Source organism: Chiloscyllium plagiosum, chromosome 11, assembly GCF_004010195.1.
Source record: "Chiloscyllium plagiosum isolate BGI_BamShark_2017 chromosome 11, ASM401019v2, whole genome shotgun sequence".
Classification (NCBI taxonomy): domain Eukaryota; kingdom Metazoa; phylum Chordata; class Chondrichthyes; order Orectolobiformes; family Hemiscylliidae; genus Chiloscyllium; species Chiloscyllium plagiosum.
Genome location: NC_057720.1, coordinates 83922444 through 83941980, shown reverse-complemented (window position 1 = coordinate 83941980; position 19537 = coordinate 83922444). Strand labels below are relative to the sequence as shown.

General features: G+C 41.1%; 1 protein-coding gene across 2 annotated transcripts in view; it reads left to right on the top strand.

The window, feature by feature from the left end:
- The window catches only part of fam20b (FAM20B glycosaminoglycan xylosylkinase), a 155610-nt gene extending 139134 nt beyond the window's left edge, over positions 1–16476 (top strand). The window contains exon 9 of one of the 2 annotated variants that reach the window (XM_043699967.1): positions 14450–16476. In XM_043699967.1, coding sequence (XP_043555902.1) covers positions 14450–14684 — 235 coding nt within the window. In that variant the 3' untranslated portion in view covers positions 14685–16476. The remainder of the gene's footprint in view (positions 1–14449) is intronic. The other variant, XM_043699969.1, reaches the window with a different exon arrangement.
- Positions 16477–19537: the final 3061 nt, after the last annotated feature.

Below are 19537 nucleotides of genomic sequence, written 5' to 3'. Positions count from 1 at the left end.
CTAGGAACTCTCCAACCACAAGGGATGAACTCGGGTTTCACCAGTTTCCTCATTTCCCCTCCCCCCACCTTGTCTCAGTCAAATCCATCGAATTCAGCACCGCCTTCCTAACCTGCAATCTTCTTCCCGACCTCTCCGCCCCCACCCCAGTCTGACCTATCACCCTCACCTTGACCTCTTTCCACCTATCACATTTCCGACGCCCCTCCCCCAAGTCCCTCCTCCCTACCTTTTATCTTAGCCTGGTGGACAAACTTTCCTCATTCCTGAAGAAGGGCTTATGCCCGAAATGTCGATTCTCCTGTTCCCTGGATGCTGCCTGACCTGCTGCGCTTTTCCAGCAACACATTTTCAGCTGTGATCTCCAGCATCTGCAGACCTCACTTTCTCCGCTAAATTGGGGGAAGACCAACTTTACCAAAATTTGGCAGGAGCTGGGAATGTAGATTGGGAGCAGCTATTTGAAGGTAAATCCTTCACATTTGATATGTGAGAGGCTTTTAAAGAGTGGTTGATTAGTGTGTAGGAGAGACATGTTCCTGTGAAAATTAGGGATAGAAATGGCAAGTTTAGGAACCATGGATGACAGGTGAAATTGAGAGACTAACTAAGAGGAAAAAGGAAGCATACATAAAGTCTAGGCGACTGAAGACAGACAAAGCTTTGGAAGAATATCGTGAATGTAGGACCAATCTGAGACAAGGAATTAAGAGGACTAAAAGAGGTCATGAGATATCTTTAGCAAACAGGGTTAACAAAAATCCCAAAACCTTTTATTCATATGTAAGGAGCAAGAGGGTAACTAAAGAAAGGGTTGGCCCACTCAAGGACAAAGGAGGAAAATTTTGCGTGGAGTCCGAGAAAATGGGTGAGATTCCTAATGAGTACTTTGCATTCCCCACGGAGAGGGACGTGACAGATGGTGAGATTGGGGATGGATGTTTGATTACTCTAGGTCAAGTAAGCATAAGGAGGGAGGAAATGTTAGGTATTCTAAAAGGCATTAATGTGGACAAGTCCCTAAGTCCGGATGGGATCGATCCCAGATTACTGAGGGAAGCAAGAGAGGAAATAGCTGGGCCCTTAACAGATATCTTTGCAGCATCCTTGAACACTGGAGGACTGGAGAAGTGCTCATTTTGTCCCCTTTGTTTAAGAAGGGTAGCTGGGATAATCCAGGTAGTTATAGACCGGTGAGCCTGATGTCATTGGTAGGCAAGCTGCTGGAGAAGATACTGAGGGATAGGATCTATTCCCATTTGGAAGAAAATGGGCTTATCAGTGATGTTGTGCAGGGAAAGTCCTGTCTTACCAACTTAATATAATTCTTTGAGGAAGTGACAAAGATTATTGATGAGGGAAGGCTGTAGATGTCATATACACGGACTTCAGTAAGGTGTTTGATAAGGCTCTCCATAGTATGCTGATGGAGGTGAAGTCACATGGGGTCCAGGGTGTATTAACTAGATGGATAAAGAACTGGCTAGACAACAGGAGACAGAGTAGTAGTGGAAGGGATTTTCTCAAAATGGAGAACTATGACCTGTGCTGTTCCACAGGGATCTCTGTTGGGAATACTGTTGTTCGTGATATACATAAATGATTTGGAGGAAGGTATAGGTGGTCTCATTAGCAAGTTTGCAGATGACTAAGATTGGTGGAGTAGCAGATATTGAAGGCGACTGTCAGAGAATACAGTAGAATATAGATAGTTTGGAGATTTGAGCAGAGAAATGGCATATGGAGTTCAATCCTGGCAAATGCGAGTGATGCATTTTGGAAGATCCAATTCAAAAGCGAACTATACAGCAAATGGAAAAGTCCTGGAGAAAATTGATATACAGAGAGATCTGGGTGTTCAAGTCCATTGTTCCCTGAAGGTGTCAATGCAGATCAATGGTGTGATTAAGAAGGCGTATGGCATGCTTTCTTTCATCAGATGGGGTATTGAGTACAAGAATTGGCAGGGTCATGTTACAGTTGTATAAGACTTTGATTTGGCTACATTTGGAATACTGCGTACAGTTCTGGTAGCCAAATTACCAGAAGGATGTGGATGCTTTAGAGTGAGTGCAGAGGAGGTTCACTAGAATGTTGCCTTGGGTGGAGGGCGCTAGCTATGAAAAGAGGTTGAGTAGGATTATTTTCATTAGAGGTTGAGGGGGGACCTGATGGAGGTCTATAAAATCATGAGAAGTATCGACAGGGTGGATAGCTTGAAGCTTTTTCCCAGAGTGGGCAAATCAATTACATGGGGTCATGAGTTCAAAGTGAGAAGGGACAGATTTAACGGAGATATATATAAAGAAAAGTTCTTTACGCGGAGGGTGATGGGTGCCTCGTACACGTTGCCAGTGGAGTTGGTAGATGCGAGCACGATAGCATCATTTAAGATGTTTCTAGAACAGCTACATGAATGGGCAGGGAACAAAGGGATACAGATACTTAGAAAATAGGCGATAGGTTTAGATAGAGGATCTGGATCGGCACAGGATTGGAGAGCTGAAGGGCCTGTTCCTGTGCTGTAACTTGCTTTGTTCTTTAAGGGTCAGTCATTCGGAAAGTGCTAGAATCTGTTACTAAAGAAACTTTTAAAATTCAGTTCGAAAAGTTTAATATGATCCAGACAAGATGGTTTGACGAAAGAAAAATCCTGTTTGACAAATTTATTGAAGTTTTTTGAGGATATAATGCTTGGATTTTCAAAAGGTATTTGATAAAGTATCACAAAAGATTTACAATAAGGGGGCTCCAATGGATGTGGATTTTGAAAGGATGTTTGATAAAGTGTGTGGATTGAGAATAACGTACTAGCGTGCAGCTTTGACAAAGGGTCAGTTAGACTTGAAAAGTCAGCTCTTTTCTCTCCTTATAGATGCTGCCAGACCTGCTGAGATTTTCCAGCATTTTCTCTTTTGGTTTATTAGCATGAATTGAGGATTTGTTAACAGGCAGAAAGCAAAGAGTAGGAATAAATGGGTCATTCTTAAGTTGGTAGGCAGTAACTTGGCATAGGTTCAGGGGAAGAGGGGAAAGATATAAAAGGGACCTAAGGGGCAACCTTTTCATGTAGAGGGTGGTGCATGTATGGAATGAGCTGCCAGAGGACTCCATAACTCGTGGAATACTGCAAAGTCTTAGATTTTAACTGTACATTAATGATTTGGACCTGGAGGATAATTGTAATAATTCCAAGTTTTCAGATGATACATACATAGAGCAAAGAACATCGAATAATACAGCACAGGAACAGGCCCTTTAGCCTAGCGTGTCTGTGCCAACCATAATGCCATTCTAAACTAATCCTATCTGTCTCCACATGGTCTGTAACCTTTTATTCCCAGCCTGTTCGTATGGCTGTTTAAATGCCTCTTAAATGTTGCTATTGTTTCTGCTTCTACCACCTCCCCTGGCATTGCGTTCTGGACACCTGACATCCTCGGTGTAAAATGTCTTGCCTTGCACGTGTCCTCTCACTTTAAACCTTTATCTCCTCGTATTTGGCATTTCTATCCTGGGAAAAAAAACTCCAACTATTCATCCTATCCAGGCCTCTCATAATTTTATATACTTCTAAAAGTCACCCCTCAGCTTCTGACACTTGAGCAAAAACAATTCAAATTTGTCCAACCTCTGCTTCTAGCTAATACACTCCAATCCAAGCAAAATGCAAGTAAACTTCTTTTGAATTTGCATTCGAATCCCTACAAGTATGGAAACAGGCTCTTCGGGCCAACAAGTCCACACTGATCCTCCCAAGAGTAACCTACCCAGACCCATTCCCCTATCCTACATTTGCCCCTGACTAATGCACCTAACCTACACATCCCTATGAGTAATTTAGCATGGCCAGTTGACCTAACCTGCATATCTTTGGAGTGTGGGAGGAAACTGGAGCGCCCGGGGGAAACCCATGCAGACACTGGGAGAATTTGCAAACTGCCTGAGGTTGAAATTGAACCTGGATCCCTCAGCTAACCACTGAGCCACCGTGCCGTCCTTTGCATCTTCTCCAAAGTCTCCACATCAGAGATGGATATGTTCTTGATTGCTACTGGGATCAAAGATTACGGGGGGAAAAGTGTAAAAATGGGACTGATAAACCTACCAGCCATGATTGAATTGCAGAGCAGACCCAATGGCTTAATTTCTGTTCCTATGTCTTATGGGCTTATCCTTATTTATATACTATGGTAGAACTTAGGACTGTGAGTTGAGGAAGATGCAAAGAGATTCCGTAGGAATTTAGACAGGCTAAGTGAGTGTACAAAAGTACAGCTGATGGAAATAATATAGAAAGTGTTTGGTTATCCACTTGTGAAAAAACTGATGTGTGGATACCCAAAAGGACTTAGATGTTATTGTTCATAAGTTACTGAAAGGTGCTTTCAGGAAGCAATTCAGAAGACAAAACAGTATATTCGCCTTTATTGCAGGAGGATTTGAATACAGAAATAAAATATTTCAACTGTATAGAGCACTGATGAGACCGCACCTGGAATAGTGCATGAAGTTCTAGTCCCCTTGCCTAGATGAATGCATGGAGGTTCACCAGCCTGGGATGGTGGGACTTTGCTATGAGATTGAGGAAACTGGGCCTGTATTCTCTGCAGTTTAGCAGAATGGGAGGAAACTTATAAATTCTTAAAGGGATAGACTGAGTTGATAGAGTTTCCCTGGCTGTGGGGTCTACAATCAGGAGACACTGTCTCAGAATAAAAAATGAGCCATTTAGGATTGAGATGAGGAAAAACATTTTGATCAAAGGGTGGTGAATCTTTGGAATGCTCTACCCATGGGCTTGGGAAGCTCAGTTATTAAGCAAGTTTCAGGACAGAAATTCATTATTGCTAGTTACTAATGGCATCATATTATGGGGATAGTACAGTACATGATCAACCATGATCTGGAATAACTAAGCAGCCTTGAGTGGCTGAATGGCCCGCTCCTAAATTCTTCTGTATGTAAGAGGTTAATACACAAGCTAAGGGCTCAAAGTTGGTATGATGAATGAGCAGATATTTAGGATTGGTTAATAGATCAGGATGCGGTAGAGATAACTGGGGCATTTTCAAGTTGCCAGGCTATGACTAGTGGAGCGCTATATTTAATGTTGACTAATAAGGAGACACAAAGTCACGTATCCTAAGTTTTCTGATGGTACAAAGCTAGGTGAAAATGCAAGTTGTGAGGAAAACTCAGGTTGCAAAGAGACAGCAAAAGGCCAATCAACTGTACAGCAAAGTTGTAGATGGAAAGTAATATAGGGATGTCTGAAATTCATCACTTTGGTAGTAAGAACATATAAAAATAGAAATTTGTATAAACCTTTGTTTCATTTGTGAGATTTATAAGAATGATGTTTTGGGACTGTCTCAGTTCAGGATTATAGGAGGGGGATCATGTGATTTGTTCTTAAATCTGCCTGACAATTACCAATTTAAGGATAGCCAAATTGATTTTACAATGAGTTCTTAGAAGTTGTGCCTGCATTCCTAAAAATCATAACTTGAAATGACACGACTTTAAATGAATCATAGGTTCTCGTAGGAATCAATGTTAAAGTCATAGTTGGGTTCCTACTTTTAACTTGGAATAAAATAGTTAGAATACTCTACTATACACGTATAGCACTGTGCATTCCCAGTTGAAATAACCTGCAAACTGAAATACATCACTAAATAATGTATAATGAATACAGGTCAGTACCCAATAACCCCTGTCCAGTATTTGAAAAGATGTTTTTAAAAGCATTCGTTATTTAGATTGACCACACTCTTGTGGCAGAGTTTAGTTAGTGCTGATGGGTAGGGGGAGTAAAATGAAGAACACAACGGTTACTGAAGTTACCGAATTCAATATTGCAGCAAGCCCAGGTCAGAAATGTCAGCATGAGACCAAGGTGGTTTACTGAAATGAAAAGCAGTTGGGAGGTCAAGGTTATTCCTGCACACAAACAGAGGTGCTCCCCAAAGCAGTCACTAGCCTGCACTTGATCTTGCCAAAGTAGCAGCAAATGCAGTGGCCCAGATTGAAAGATGTACAAGTGAAACACTACTCCACCTGGAAAGTGTGTATGGGGCCTTGAATATATGAGGAAGTGAACAGGCAAGTATTACACCTTTTACGATTACATGGGAAACTGCCATGGGGACTGATGGAGGAGTGGACCTATCATGGGGAATGGTCTGTGGAATGCTGTGGAATGGAGAGGAAGAGAAAATGTGTCTGGTGGTGGCATAATGCTGAATGTGGCAAAAATAGCAAAGGATGATCATTTGAATGTGACGACTAGTGAGGTGGAAAACAAGGACAAGTGGGACACTGTCATTGTTCCGGAATGGAAGGGAAGGGGTGAGGCCAGAAGTCTGGAAGATGGGTTGGACATGCTGAAGACATTGTCAACCACATTGGACGGGGGTGAAATGACAGGGCCTTGTTTGAGGAAAACAAAGGTCATATTGGAGACAGACCCGTGGATCATGGCATCATCAGAACAGATGCAATGGAGACAGAGAAACCAGGAGAATGGAATCCTTGAAGAAAGTAAATGTAGTTGAGGTAACTGTGGGAGTCATTGGGCTTGTAATAGATACTGGTGGATAGCTTGTGCTCACAAATGGAAATAGTGAAGTCAAGAAAGGGAGGAATCAGAGATGGACTAGCTTAAGATGAGAGGAAGAGAAGGCTGGAATTGTAACCAAAACTGATTAAAATTTCCAATTCCAGACAAGGGCAAAACCAAAGATGACATTGTTGTATAGAAGAAAGATTTGTGGGTGGAATCTCAGTAGATTGAGCCAAGGAATGTTTCACAGACCCCACAGAGAGACCCATGTGGTACCCATGGTACACCTCTAACTTGGAGAAAATCGGATGATTTAAGGGAGAAGTTGTTCAAAGTGATGATAAGCTCAGCCAAGTGAAAGAGGGTGGTAGTGGATGGAGACTTTGCAGGTACTTTTTCAAGGGAGAAGCAGAGAATGACAAAGAACAAGAGGCTAGTACCAGAAAACTGGAAATTGTGGAACCAACATAGTGTCTATAGGGAGAAAGAGTAGAGTCAAGGTAGAAAAAAGTTTCAGTGGGGCAGGAATTGATGAGCTGTTTGTGGATTTTGGGGATACAGTAGAAGAAGGCTGTGTGGGGTGGGGAAACTGAGGTGTGAAGTTGTGGGTGGGAGATCTCTGGAGGAAACCACATCCATGATAGTCCTGGAAACAACAGCTTGGTTTTCATTGGTGAGATTTTGATCCTTGGGGAGATAGGAGGAAGTGACTGAGAATTGGCATTCATCTTCTGTCAGGTAGAGGTCTGCACACTAAACAATAACCACATTACTCTTATTACCAAGTTTGGATAACAAGATCAGGGTTGGACTTGAGGAAATGGAGTGCAGCAATTTCAGAGGGAAACTGTTTAGAGTGGTGAGAAGAGCAGATAAATTAAGGCAACCAATGTCATGTCAGGAGTTCTCAATGAATAGATCAAGTGTTGGAAAAAAACCAGAGTGAGGTGGAGTGGGGACGTGAAAAGGCAGGTGCAGCAGGGAGAGGGACTTCCCTCTTGGGGGCGGCACGGTGGCTCAGTAGTTAGCACTGCTGCCTCACACCACCAAGGTCCCAGGTTCGATTCCAGCCTCGGGCGACTGCCTGTGTGGAGTTTGCGCATTCTCCCTTGTCTGCGTGGGTTTCCTCCGGGTGCTCCGGGTTCCTCCCACAGTCCAAAGATGTCCAGGTCAAGTGAATTGGCCATAGTGTTAGGTACATTAGTCAGAGGGAAATGGGTCTGGGTGGGTTGCTCTTCGGTGTGGACTTGTTGGGCCGAAGGGCCTGTTTCCACACTGTAGGAAATCTAAATCTAAAAAAATCAAAGTGGTGAAGACAATGGAAGAAGTTCAGCATTGTCTCATGCCCAAAATTCATTGAGCTGGAGGCATAAAGCTAAATCTTTTGCTGAGCACAGACTGTTCAACATCATGGTGGGGGGGGGGGGGGGGAGAAAGGAAAAGGGTATGGTGAATATATGGGAAGAAGTATCCAGAAGGCAATCAGTACCCTGGATTGTTTGGAGTTTATGTTTCGTAGCAATATTTAAAATACATTTGGCAGAGTACATGAATAGGAAAGGTTTAGGGTGATATCGGCCAAATGAGGTAAATGGGATTAGTTCAGTTTAGGAAACCTGTCAGCATGGACGAGTTGGACCAAAGGATTTGTTTCCATGCTATATGACTGTACACCCACTGAGACATAGTTGACACTATGATCTGAAAAGAAGTCAAACGTTTCTGCCGATAGTGACTGTTGGAAGGGTTAGGAGGAGGAAGCAAGGCCGTCAAAAAAAATTAAAATGACATTGAAATGGAATGGTGCTAAGCGAGACAACTTAAAGCAAGGACTTACCAGTAGTGAGAATGTGTAACATATTCATGCGTTTGCTGTTGTGAATACCAGGAGACAGACTGAGTCTTCCAAGTGCCAGAAATATGTTTAAGTTGTCAGGTTGTGAAGGGGTACTTTGAATTATGCATTTGATTCCAGGACAGGACAGACAGCTGGATCAAAATCCTGGAACTTCCTCTCCTAATGACATTGTGGGTCTACCGATCTCAAATGGAGCAGTTCTAAAAGACAGCTCACCACTACCACTACTCACGAATTAGTAAAAGTAGTTGAGCTCTCAAGGATAGCTAATCAGCATTTAACCTGGTTACAATGAATTACAATGCCAATGTAATTCATGTTGTTGAATGACTTTGAGATGAGGTTGCAGATTTTCTGAAAATAACATGATGTTATAGATAGAATAGTCTGTCAGGGAGAGAAAGCAGTTAGAGAATTAAAATTTCGAAACAGCATCATGATGGAATACATGTGGAATATTTCACTTCAAAACATCAAATTCATGAGGAATAAAAATGATCTAATTTGCTTTAGAGGGAGGATCTCCAGATATACTTTTCATCTTGAAGGGTAGGTCTGAAATTAGAGATAACCAACTGTGAAAAGAAAATAAGAGAAATAAACCCTGAGGAACTAAAAATTATTGTGGACTGATTCTGGCAGAATTGAATGTCAACTTTGTAAGGTATACCTTTTGTGTGTGTGTTTTTTGTGCTAAAAATAAGAAATGGAGGTATTTTGTCTATGGTTTGAAGTATACTTTTTTATATATTGTTCAGTCAGTATTTTTAGTCTTTTAATATAATAAATATCTTAAAGCATGAAATGTCATTCTTTCTGCTGGAATGTTCAAATTTCTCTTTATTATTAGTTTTGTTGAGGACTAGGACAGTGTGAAACCTATAAATGTTGATATTCAGAGAGACTTGAGTGCACTCATACAGCAAATATTTCAGAAAAGCAAATGATATCCTAGCCTTCATTGCAAGTGAACTGGATTGCAAGAATACTGAAATATTCCATCAATCTTATGTGGTTTTGATAAGACCACATCTAGAATGTTGTGTGCCATTTAGTCTCCATATTTACAGGAGGATAAGCTTAGTAAATAAAGGTTCACTGGATTTTCCCTATGATGAGAGGGCTGTCCTATAATAAGAAATTGTCTAAATTGACCCTATATTCCTGGAGTTTAGAAGAATGAGATATGATCTCTTTGAAACATTCAAAATTGAACAGGTTTGATTAGTACATAATTGCATAGTTGTTTCCTGTGACTGGGTGATCAAGAATAAGGGGCACAATTTCAGAATAAGGAGCCGGTCATTTAAGACCTAAGATGAGAAGTTTCTTCACTCACATGGTTGTGAATCTTTGGAATTCTGTACCCAGAAGGTTGTAGATGTTCCATCACTGAATATAGTTGAGGCTGAGATAAGCAGATTTTTGATCTCTCTCATAATCAAGGTATGGCAAATGAGCAGGAAAGTAGAGTTAAAGCCTAAGATTAGCTATGATCATACAATGAAAGAACAAAGAAATTTCAGCACAAGAACAGGCCCTTTGGCCCTCCAAGCCTGCGCCAATCCATATCCTCTATCTAAGTCTGCCACCCATTTTCTAAGGATCTGTATCCCTTTGTTCCCTGCCCATTCATGTGTCTGTCTCAATACATCTTAAATGACGCTATCGTTCTTGCCCCTACCACCTCCTCTGGCACCACATTCCATGCACCCACTATCCTCTGTGTGAAGAACTTTCCACTTTCCAGATGTCAGATCTTGCGATGGGAGAGCATTTTGGGGATAGTGACCACAACTGCCTCACATTCTACATAGCTATGGAGAAGGAGAAAAGGAGGCACAATGGGAGGATATTTAATTGGGGAAAAGTAAACTATGATACTATCAGACGTCATTGGGAAGCATGGACTGGGAGCAATTGTTCCATGGAAAGGGCACTATAGACATATGGAGACTGTTTAAGGAACAGTTGTTGCGAGTGATGCACAAATGTGTTCCTCTGAGACAGGCAAGAAGGGATAAGATAAAGGAACCTTGGATGACGAGAGCAGAGGAGCTTCTCATCAAAAGAAAGAAGGCAGCTTACGTAAGGTGGAGGAAGCAAGGGTCTTGCTCAGCTCTACAGGATTACAGGCAGGCGAGGAAGGAGCTCAAAAATGGTCTGAGGAGAGCCAGGAAGGGGCACGAAAAAGGCTTGGCAGGAAGGATTAGGAAGAATCCAAAGGCATTTTACACGTATGTGAGGAATAAGAGAATGATCAAAGAGAGAGTAGGGCCGATCAGGGATAGCATAGGGAACTTGTGTATAGAGTCTGAGGAGGTAGGGGAAGCCCTAAATGAGTTTTTTGCTTCTGTCTTTACTAAAGAAAAGGACCTTGTAGTGAATGAAACCATTGGGGAGCAGGTAAGCATGCTGGAATGGATAGAGATTGAGGAAGCTGATATGTTGAAAATTTTGACAAACATTAAGATTGACAAGTCGCCAGGGCCAGACCAAATTTGTCCTCAGCTGCTTTGGGAAGCGTGAAATGTGATTGCTTCGTCGCTTGCAAAGATCTTTGCATCCTCGCTCTCCACCTGAGTTGTACTGGAGGGAGGCAAATGTAATTCCCCTCCAAGAAAGGAAATAGGGAAATCCCCAGCAAATCCCAGTCAGTCTCACGTCTGTCGTCTGCAAGGTGTTAGAAAGGATTCTGAGGGATAGGATTTATGACAATCTGGAAGAGCATGGCTTGATTAAAGGCAGTAAGCACAGCTTTGTGAGGGGCAGGTCATGCCTCACAAATCTTATTGAGTTCTTTGAGGATGTTACTAGACAAGTTGATGAGGGTCGAGCGGTGTTGTGTATATGGACTTCAGTAAGGCATTTGAAAAGGTTCCCCATGGTAGGCTCGTTCAGAAGGTCAGGAGGAGTGGGATACAGGGAAATTTAGCTGTCTGGATACAGAATTGGCTGGTCGGCAGAAGACAGCAAGTGGTAGTGAAAGGAAAGTATTCTGCCTGGAAGTCAGTGGTGAGTGGTGTTCCACAGGGCTCTGTTCTTGGGCCTCTACTCTTTGTAATTTTTATTAATGATTTGGATGAGGAGATTGAAGGATGGGTTAGTAAGTTTGCAGACGACACAAAGGTTGGAGGTGTCGTTGAAAGTATAGAGGACTGTTGTAGGCTGCAGTGTGACATTGACAGGATGCAGAGATGGGCTGAGAGGTGGCAGATGGAGTTCAATCTGGATAAATGCGAGGTGATGAATTTTGGAAGGTCGAACTTGAAAGTTGAGTACAGGATTAAAGACAGGATTTTTGGCAGTGTGGAGGAACAGCGGGATCTTGGTGTGCAGGTACATAGGTCTCCCTTAAAATTGCCACCTAGGTGGACAGGGTTGTTAAGAAAGCATATGGTGTTTTGGCTTTCATTAACAGGGGGATTGAGTTTAAGAGCCGTGAGATCTTGTTGCAGCTCTATAAAACTTTGGTTAGACCGCACTTGGAATACTGTGTCCAGTTCTGGTCACCCTATTATAGGAAAGATGTGGATGATTTGGAGAGGGTTCAAAGTAGGTTTACCAGGATGCTGCTTGGAATGGAGGGCTTATCTTGCAAAGAGAGGTTGACTGAGCTCGGACTTTTCTCATTGGAAAAAAGAAGGAAGAGAGGGGACCTAATTGAGGTGTACAAGATAATGAGAGGCATAGATAGAGTTGATGGCCAGAATTTTTTTCCCAGGGCAGAAATTGTTAACATGAAGGGTCACAGTTTTAAGCTGTTTGGCGGAAAGTATAGAGGGGATGTCAAAAGCAGGTTCTTTACACAGAGTTGTGAGAGCATGGAATGCGTTGCCAGCAGCAGTTGCGGAAGCGAGGTCATTGGGGATATTTAAGAGACTGCTGGACATGCATATGGTCACAGAAATTTGAGAGTTCGTACACTAGGTTTACCTCACATGAGGGTCAATGGTCGGCACAACATCGTGGGCTGAAGGGCCTGTTCTGTACTGTACTGTGTTCTATGTATATCTCTCCTAAACTTTTCCCCTCTCACTTTGAACTCATGACCCCTAGTAATTGAGTCCTCCACTGGGAAAACATTTCTTGCTATCCACCCTGCCTACACCTCTCATGATTTTGTAGGCCTCAATCAGGTACCCCCCCACCCCCCCCCCCAACCTCCTCCTCTCCAATGAAAATAATCTTAATCTACTCAACCTCTCCTCATAGCTAGTACCCTCCATACCAGGCTACATTCTGGTGAACCTCCACTGCATCATCTCCAAAGCATCCACATCCTTTTGGTAATGTGGCGACCAGAACTGTATGCAATATTCCAAATGTGGCCAAACTGAAGTCTTATACAACTGTAACATGACCTGCCAATCCTTCTACTCAATACCCCATCCGATTCTTGACCATTCTACTGACCTGCATTGCCATCTTCAAGGAACATGAACCTGAACACCCAGAACTCTCTGTACATCATTTTACCCCAGGACTTTTCCATTTACTGTATAGTTCGCTCTGAAATTGCATCTTCCAAAATGCATTGAACTCCATCTGCCAGGATTGAGCTCCATCTGCCATTTCTCTGCCCAACTCTCCAATCTATCCATATTCTGTTCTACTATCTGACAGTCCCCTTCACTATCTGCTACTCCACCAGTCTTGAATGGCTGAACTGTGAACCTGCCTCCATCACATGTCCAGGCAGTGAACTCCATTCATTACCTACTCACTGTGTAATGAGTTTTTTTCTCGCCTTGCATTTTTTCTTTTGCAAAACATTAAAATTGTGCCCTCTGATTCTCTACGCATTTATGAATGAGAAGTTTCTTCCTATCTACTGTCTCTAGGCCCATCATGATTTTGAAAACCTTTACCAAAGGATTCCAGCTTCTCTAACCTTTCCTCATAATGTAAAGAGTCATCTCTGGAATCATTGTAGGAAACACATGCAAAGAAAATAGCTTGGCCAATGATATTCAGTTTGGATTCCACCAGGACCACTTGGCTCCTGACCTCACTACTATTTTGGTCCAAACATGGATGAAAGGGCTGGGGTGAGAATGACTGCCCTAGACAACAGGAGCAACCTTTCTGCTCATTGGGGTCATACCTCATACACAATTAAGATGGCTATATTTTTTGTGGGTCAGTCATCTCAGCCCAAGGACATCTCTGCAGGATTTCCTCAGGGTAGTGTCCAAGGCATAATCATCTTCAGTTGCTTTATCAACAATTACTTTCCACCACCATGCATGAATCCTCAAATACTGAAAGTATTGTAGCTAGGACCTTCCACCCGCTTCCTAGTGTGCCTCCACCAGCTAGACAGCATGTGTAATGGAATACTTTCTGCTTGCCTGAATAGGTGTAGCTTCAGCAACACTCAAAGCTCCACACCATCCAAAACAAAGCTAACTGTTTGATTTGTACCTCACCTGCTCCCTTCATTATGGACACACAACAGCAGTGGTGTGTACCATCTTCAAGATGCGCTGCAATAACTCACCAAGGCTCCTTTGGCACCATCCAAACCCCTGACATCTACCACCAATAGTAGCAGAGTAGGAATACCATCACCTGCAAGTTTCCCATTACCATTCTTGTCACTGGGTAAAACTCAAAATTCCTTTCCTAACAGCACGGTGGGCATTCCTGCACCCTAAAGACTGCAGTTCCAGAAGACAGTTCCCCACTATCTTGAGGGCAGTTTGGGGTGTGTAATAAATACTGGCCTAGCCAGGTGCGCCCACACATTATGAACGAATTTTTAAAATCAGGTATCTTTTGATCACGCATTGAAGTTTACTGCTTGTTTACCATGCAGAACACATTTGTTGTGTGCAATATTTTTATAGAACAAAGAATTCCAATTTGTGAATTTCCAGCGATATTTTTGTTATTTGCATTTTGTGCTCTAGTTTAATTCCTATTCTGCAGCCTCATGCTTATTGCTTGCTATAAATTATTTGAGTTTTCACTTTGTCTTGTTTTGATCTGGTTTCTATATAAACTCTTTCTTTTTACAGTATTAGAGTGTCCACCTGGAATAGGTTAAACTACCTAAAGAATGGAGTTCTGAGTACTGCTATGCGGACTGCCATGTCACATGATCCCATAAACCCAGTTTTGACAGATGCACATTTGGACGCCATGGACCGAAGGCTGATGGCTGTCATAGCAACTATCAAGCAGTGCATTGAGCAATTTGGGACAGACAGTGTGCTGGTGGAAGACAGAATGAAACTAACTCACTTGAAATAAGACATTTGAACTGGAAATCAAATAATACTGCTGTTCTGCATATGTCAAATATAGACTGTTGTAAACAATGCACAGTATGGAATACAAACTGAAGGAATTTTAAGAAAATGTTTCTATTCCCTTCAGGGATATAAATTATTTGGAAAGGTAGGCTTGTGCCTAGGAGAGTGATGAAATATCAGTTGGTCCAGTTGAATTCTGCATTTGATGCAGGTGATCATAAATGGAGGCAATAAAATTGCTTTCTGATTAAACGCTTTCACTTGATCTTTATTGTAACTGTAGGTATGTTTTTCACCATTCACATTTTGTCAAAGAAGGTCAACTTGTTTTAAGCATCCCAAAGAAAGGTGGTAAATCTCTGCTAACTCTGATAGCTGTTACCTTCCGCTTGCTGAAGGTTAAGTACATTTTTTTGATCTTTACATTGCCAAATAATAAAATCTAGGATATCCTGCAGCTATATTTAGTTTACATGCCTGCCTCAGTTACATAAATGATATTATATGGACAAATTACAAAACCCACTAATGTAGGTCCTGACTTACTGTATTCCCATTAGAAATTGGAAATGTAGAAAAAAATGCCTATACAGCACAGTAATGACATTACTGCAATGCAGATTAAATGGAAGGAGGCAAGAATCTGAAAACAAAACTGTCCTCAATTTCTGTAAATTCAAAATGTATTATATATTGTTTAAACTGCAACATAATTGTAGTTAAACTACAGAACGTATTATTTATTTTCTTACTTTGACTATTGAGAATTTAAAACTGTCTAATTGCAGGGCTGAAGGTAAAGGTACTTTTTTTTTGTAATAATAGTGCTCAATAAAACTTATCCTATTATTACGTGCAAATGGTGAACTTCAAACGATAATTCATATTAAGTGTTGCAATGTTCATTTCACAGCCAATTTGAATCTTGATGCCAAACAGGCATTCATTCTAAACCATAGCTAGAACATCAGTTCTCAGCCAAACCTTTGAGCATTGTGTGGTTGTGGGGAAGTGAGATATAGCTGGTTACTATACAACAATAAAGCATGGGACCAACTGAACGGTTAACGTTTCACGGTTGAGACTGTTCTGAAGAGCTTGGGTTTGAAAGTGTTGTAAACTTGTCCGTTTTTTGCTGTTTTGAATGTTTTGTTTTTAAAATGGAACTTGCTTAAAGGTAACAGACCAATTGATTAGGTGTTGGGATTGTTAGCTTTATACTGTGCCAAGTTTGATCTGTCGGTTTACTATTTGATACTGTGTACACTAAACATGCTTGTGGGAGACCCCAACCTAGCAGTGGAACTTCCAAATCTGATGGGCACTGGTACTTCTCTACCCCTTCCACTTCTGATCCACCAGATTTGGTTGGATGTTTACAATGATTCTTGCAAAGCAGGAAGGCTTGAACTGTTTAAATCACTGATTCAAACTTTAGCAATGGAAATCTTTTTTAAAATATAAAATAATAGTGGTATGTAAATAATTATAAATTATTTGTTTGGAGTAGACTTGAGCTATTGCTTACTGTAACTATTATAAATGGAAGATTACTCCATATTTTAGTGGAGAAGATGGCTGGTGCTGTAGTTCACATTCTCTGGTAATCTACCATTATTTGGAAAATAATGTTCTGATCACCACCAATGCAAATAAATGATTTAAGCAATATGTAGGATAACACCTTCTATTTTAATAATAAAAAAAATTAAAGCACAGCTTCAAAAAATTTGCGTTTTATCAGTGCATTAGAAAATTTTAAGTCTCTATTAAAGGCCAGTCGTCAATAATGTTTTTTGTCATTCACTTTCATGTTAGAGCATGTGCCCTGAATGTAAAATGGTTATTTTTAATGTCACATAAGCATGATCATTTCCCACAAAGAATGCATGCAGTTATTCTTTCAGATGTTTACCAGTTTAGTCTTGTAGCTCTCTTGCACGCTGTTTCTCTTCACCTTGACAACGTGGTTAATGGGAACTTGCCTTGTAGTTATTTGGTGTATAAACTGGAGCAGCAAGATACTGAAGGAATATGGGAAATGTGAGATTGTCAAATAACAAATCTGACCTTAACTCTTTGTTTGCAGCTTTCCCTAATGGGAGTAATGTTTGTTGTCCGCTGAAGCTGACTCTTTATTGCAGAGTTCTAACCACTAGCAATGAACCATTTCTTGTCATTCTAAAGGGCACATAATTGTTTGAGTGTCGGATATAGTATGTTTTATTTTCTGTTCACCTTGTATTCAGAAAAATATACATGCTGTCAAGTGAAAAAATATCAAGGTTTTAAGCACTGAAAATGATGGACTTTTATTATCAGTAATGAACATTTGAGTTTATTTCCTGTTGTGACACAGCGCTATAGAGAGACACAAAGTGAAAGCTTTCCATCTTACACCCACTCATCAGGACTGATGTGCAAGCAACCAACCTTGTAAAGAGAACATCATTTATATAGCTTGAGAAGAGGGCACTGATCAGTTGGACCATGGTTGGTATAGTGTTCCCTTCGAAAGTTTGTTTTTAAAGTGTGTTAGTCCTGAGAAGTGCAAGACAGAAGCTTGATTATCTTGTTTTTGAAATATAAGCTCAAACACACAAAATCTGCTGCAAAAATAGCAGACTATCCACTGAGGTCCCCGTGCATTTAAGTTGGAGATGCCTTGTCAAAGTCGTGACCATCCAACATTTTCAAATTGAGTCGATTTCACTGGCTTCAATTTGTGCAATGTAAAACCCAGTCTACCCCATGCACTGCACAGATTTACCATCGGATCTTTCTGCCTTTAATCCCAAGCATTAGAATGGAATTTGACAGTTCATGTTGGAAGTTACTTTTTTTGTAACAACTGCCATCCTAACAATAGTTCTTCCATTCCAATTGCCAAAAGATACCAAAAACATTCAACCGATTTTAAGCAGGATTTTGGGATCAAGGAACATCAAAACTGAAGTGACCAATTGCAATGCTCATTTCTTCACCCTTCACCCTGCAAAGCATGTCAGTAGAAATCAAACTTCCAGCACACTGTGTTAACATAACACTATTACAGTTGTGTAGCTCTTCCTTGAAGATTCTCCCCTTCTTGATGCTGTGTCATTACAAAGCGAGAAAAATTCATCTCCTGTGAAGGGTTTAGACTGATCTGTATCCCTCAACTTGCTCTGAAAGCACTGCTCATATTTTGACAATATCACAAATTCTACTGTAACAGCTGAGACAATTCACAATTATTTTACAATATTTAATTTAAAACAACTCAACATTCTGAAATTTCTCTTATCTATCAATGCCAATGGATTTGATGTCAATCAATTCCAGAACTCTTAGTCCTAGTCAAAACTTAATTTGTTCTTATTTGGGCCTTTCTTTTTGTGTACAAAGCTTTGTTGAAATATGTCCATGAATTTTGCAGATACACTGTTTACAGATAAATGGATTAACCACAACAAAAAGCATTACATTACCTCTTCCTGTCTTGAATAACATAGATAATGGCACCTGAAATTTGCCATAAAATGGAGATTCCTTATGATACATTTTGAATAAATCAGGGGGTCACAAAATGCAACCAAAACATTAGACCTTTAAAGCAGGTACAGGCCATTTTACTCTAGGTTTTGTCAATGTTTTTGCTCTACATAGGGTAAGATGAAATAAGGTGGGAGAGAGCTAATCATATTCTTTTATCCCTTATGTACACTTAACTTCTGAGATGCTTCTTGGCAAATGATTTCAACCACTCTTTGGTTTTATGATTTTCACATTCTCCTCACTCTGCTTAAATGGGTCTCTCTTGCATTCCTTATCGGATTTATTAGTGACTTTTTTTTCTAGTGATCCTTGTTTTGGATTCCCTCGAGTGAACAGGTCTCCTCTGAGCCTGTGATATAGCTCTACATAATTGTAATGAATTACATAAGGTCACCTCAGGACATTTACCTCGCATCACTGAATGACAACCACTTGTTCTTGGCGAGATTAGAGTAGTGCTGGAAAAGCACAGCAGCTAAAGCAGCATCCGAGGCACGGGAAAATTGACATTTCGGGCAAAAGCCCTTTTCCAGGAATGACCATTCCTGATGAAGGGCTTTTGCCCTAAACATTGACTTTCCTGCCCCTCGGATGCTGCCTGACCTGCTGTGCTTTTCCAGCACTAATCTTGACTCTAATCTCCAGCATCTGCAGTACCCACTTTTGCCTAACCTCTTGTTTCTAGTCAGTTCAATTTTTTCCTAATTATGGAACCCACTGGTGCTGTTGTTGTAAATCTGTTTTGCATTTTGTGAACCAATCAATCCATGTCATAAGCTCTGTTTGCAAAAGTGACCCTAAACTTCCAGTTGCCTGACACTTCAACACATCACCATGTTTCCACGCCAACATTTTTGCCACAGGCCTGCACTGTTCCAGTGAGCATCTGTACAAGCTCAAAGAACAACATCTCATCTTCCACTTGGAGACCCTGTAGCCACTAAGACTCAACAGCGAGGTCAATACCTTTAGAGTCTGATTCCATTCTTCCATGTTTATTACCCACCCCATACCCAGTCCTATTATGACATGGGTTGCTTCTAGCACAGTCACACCTTCCCACGTACTCCTAGGCCCATTGTCACATTATATGGCTTGCATTCAGCACACTAGCCCATTTTCCTCGCTCTTGGTTCTTGTTAACATTTATTCAGATTTTCTTCTTTCCTGGCCAACTGTCTCCATATTTACTTACTCCTTGCAACTCTCTTTGGGCTCCATCTCCACCTACACCACTTTTTCCCAGCTACTAACAGTTTTGAAGGAGTCTCGAGGTGTTAAGAATGCTTTCTTCCCACAGATGTTACCAGGTAT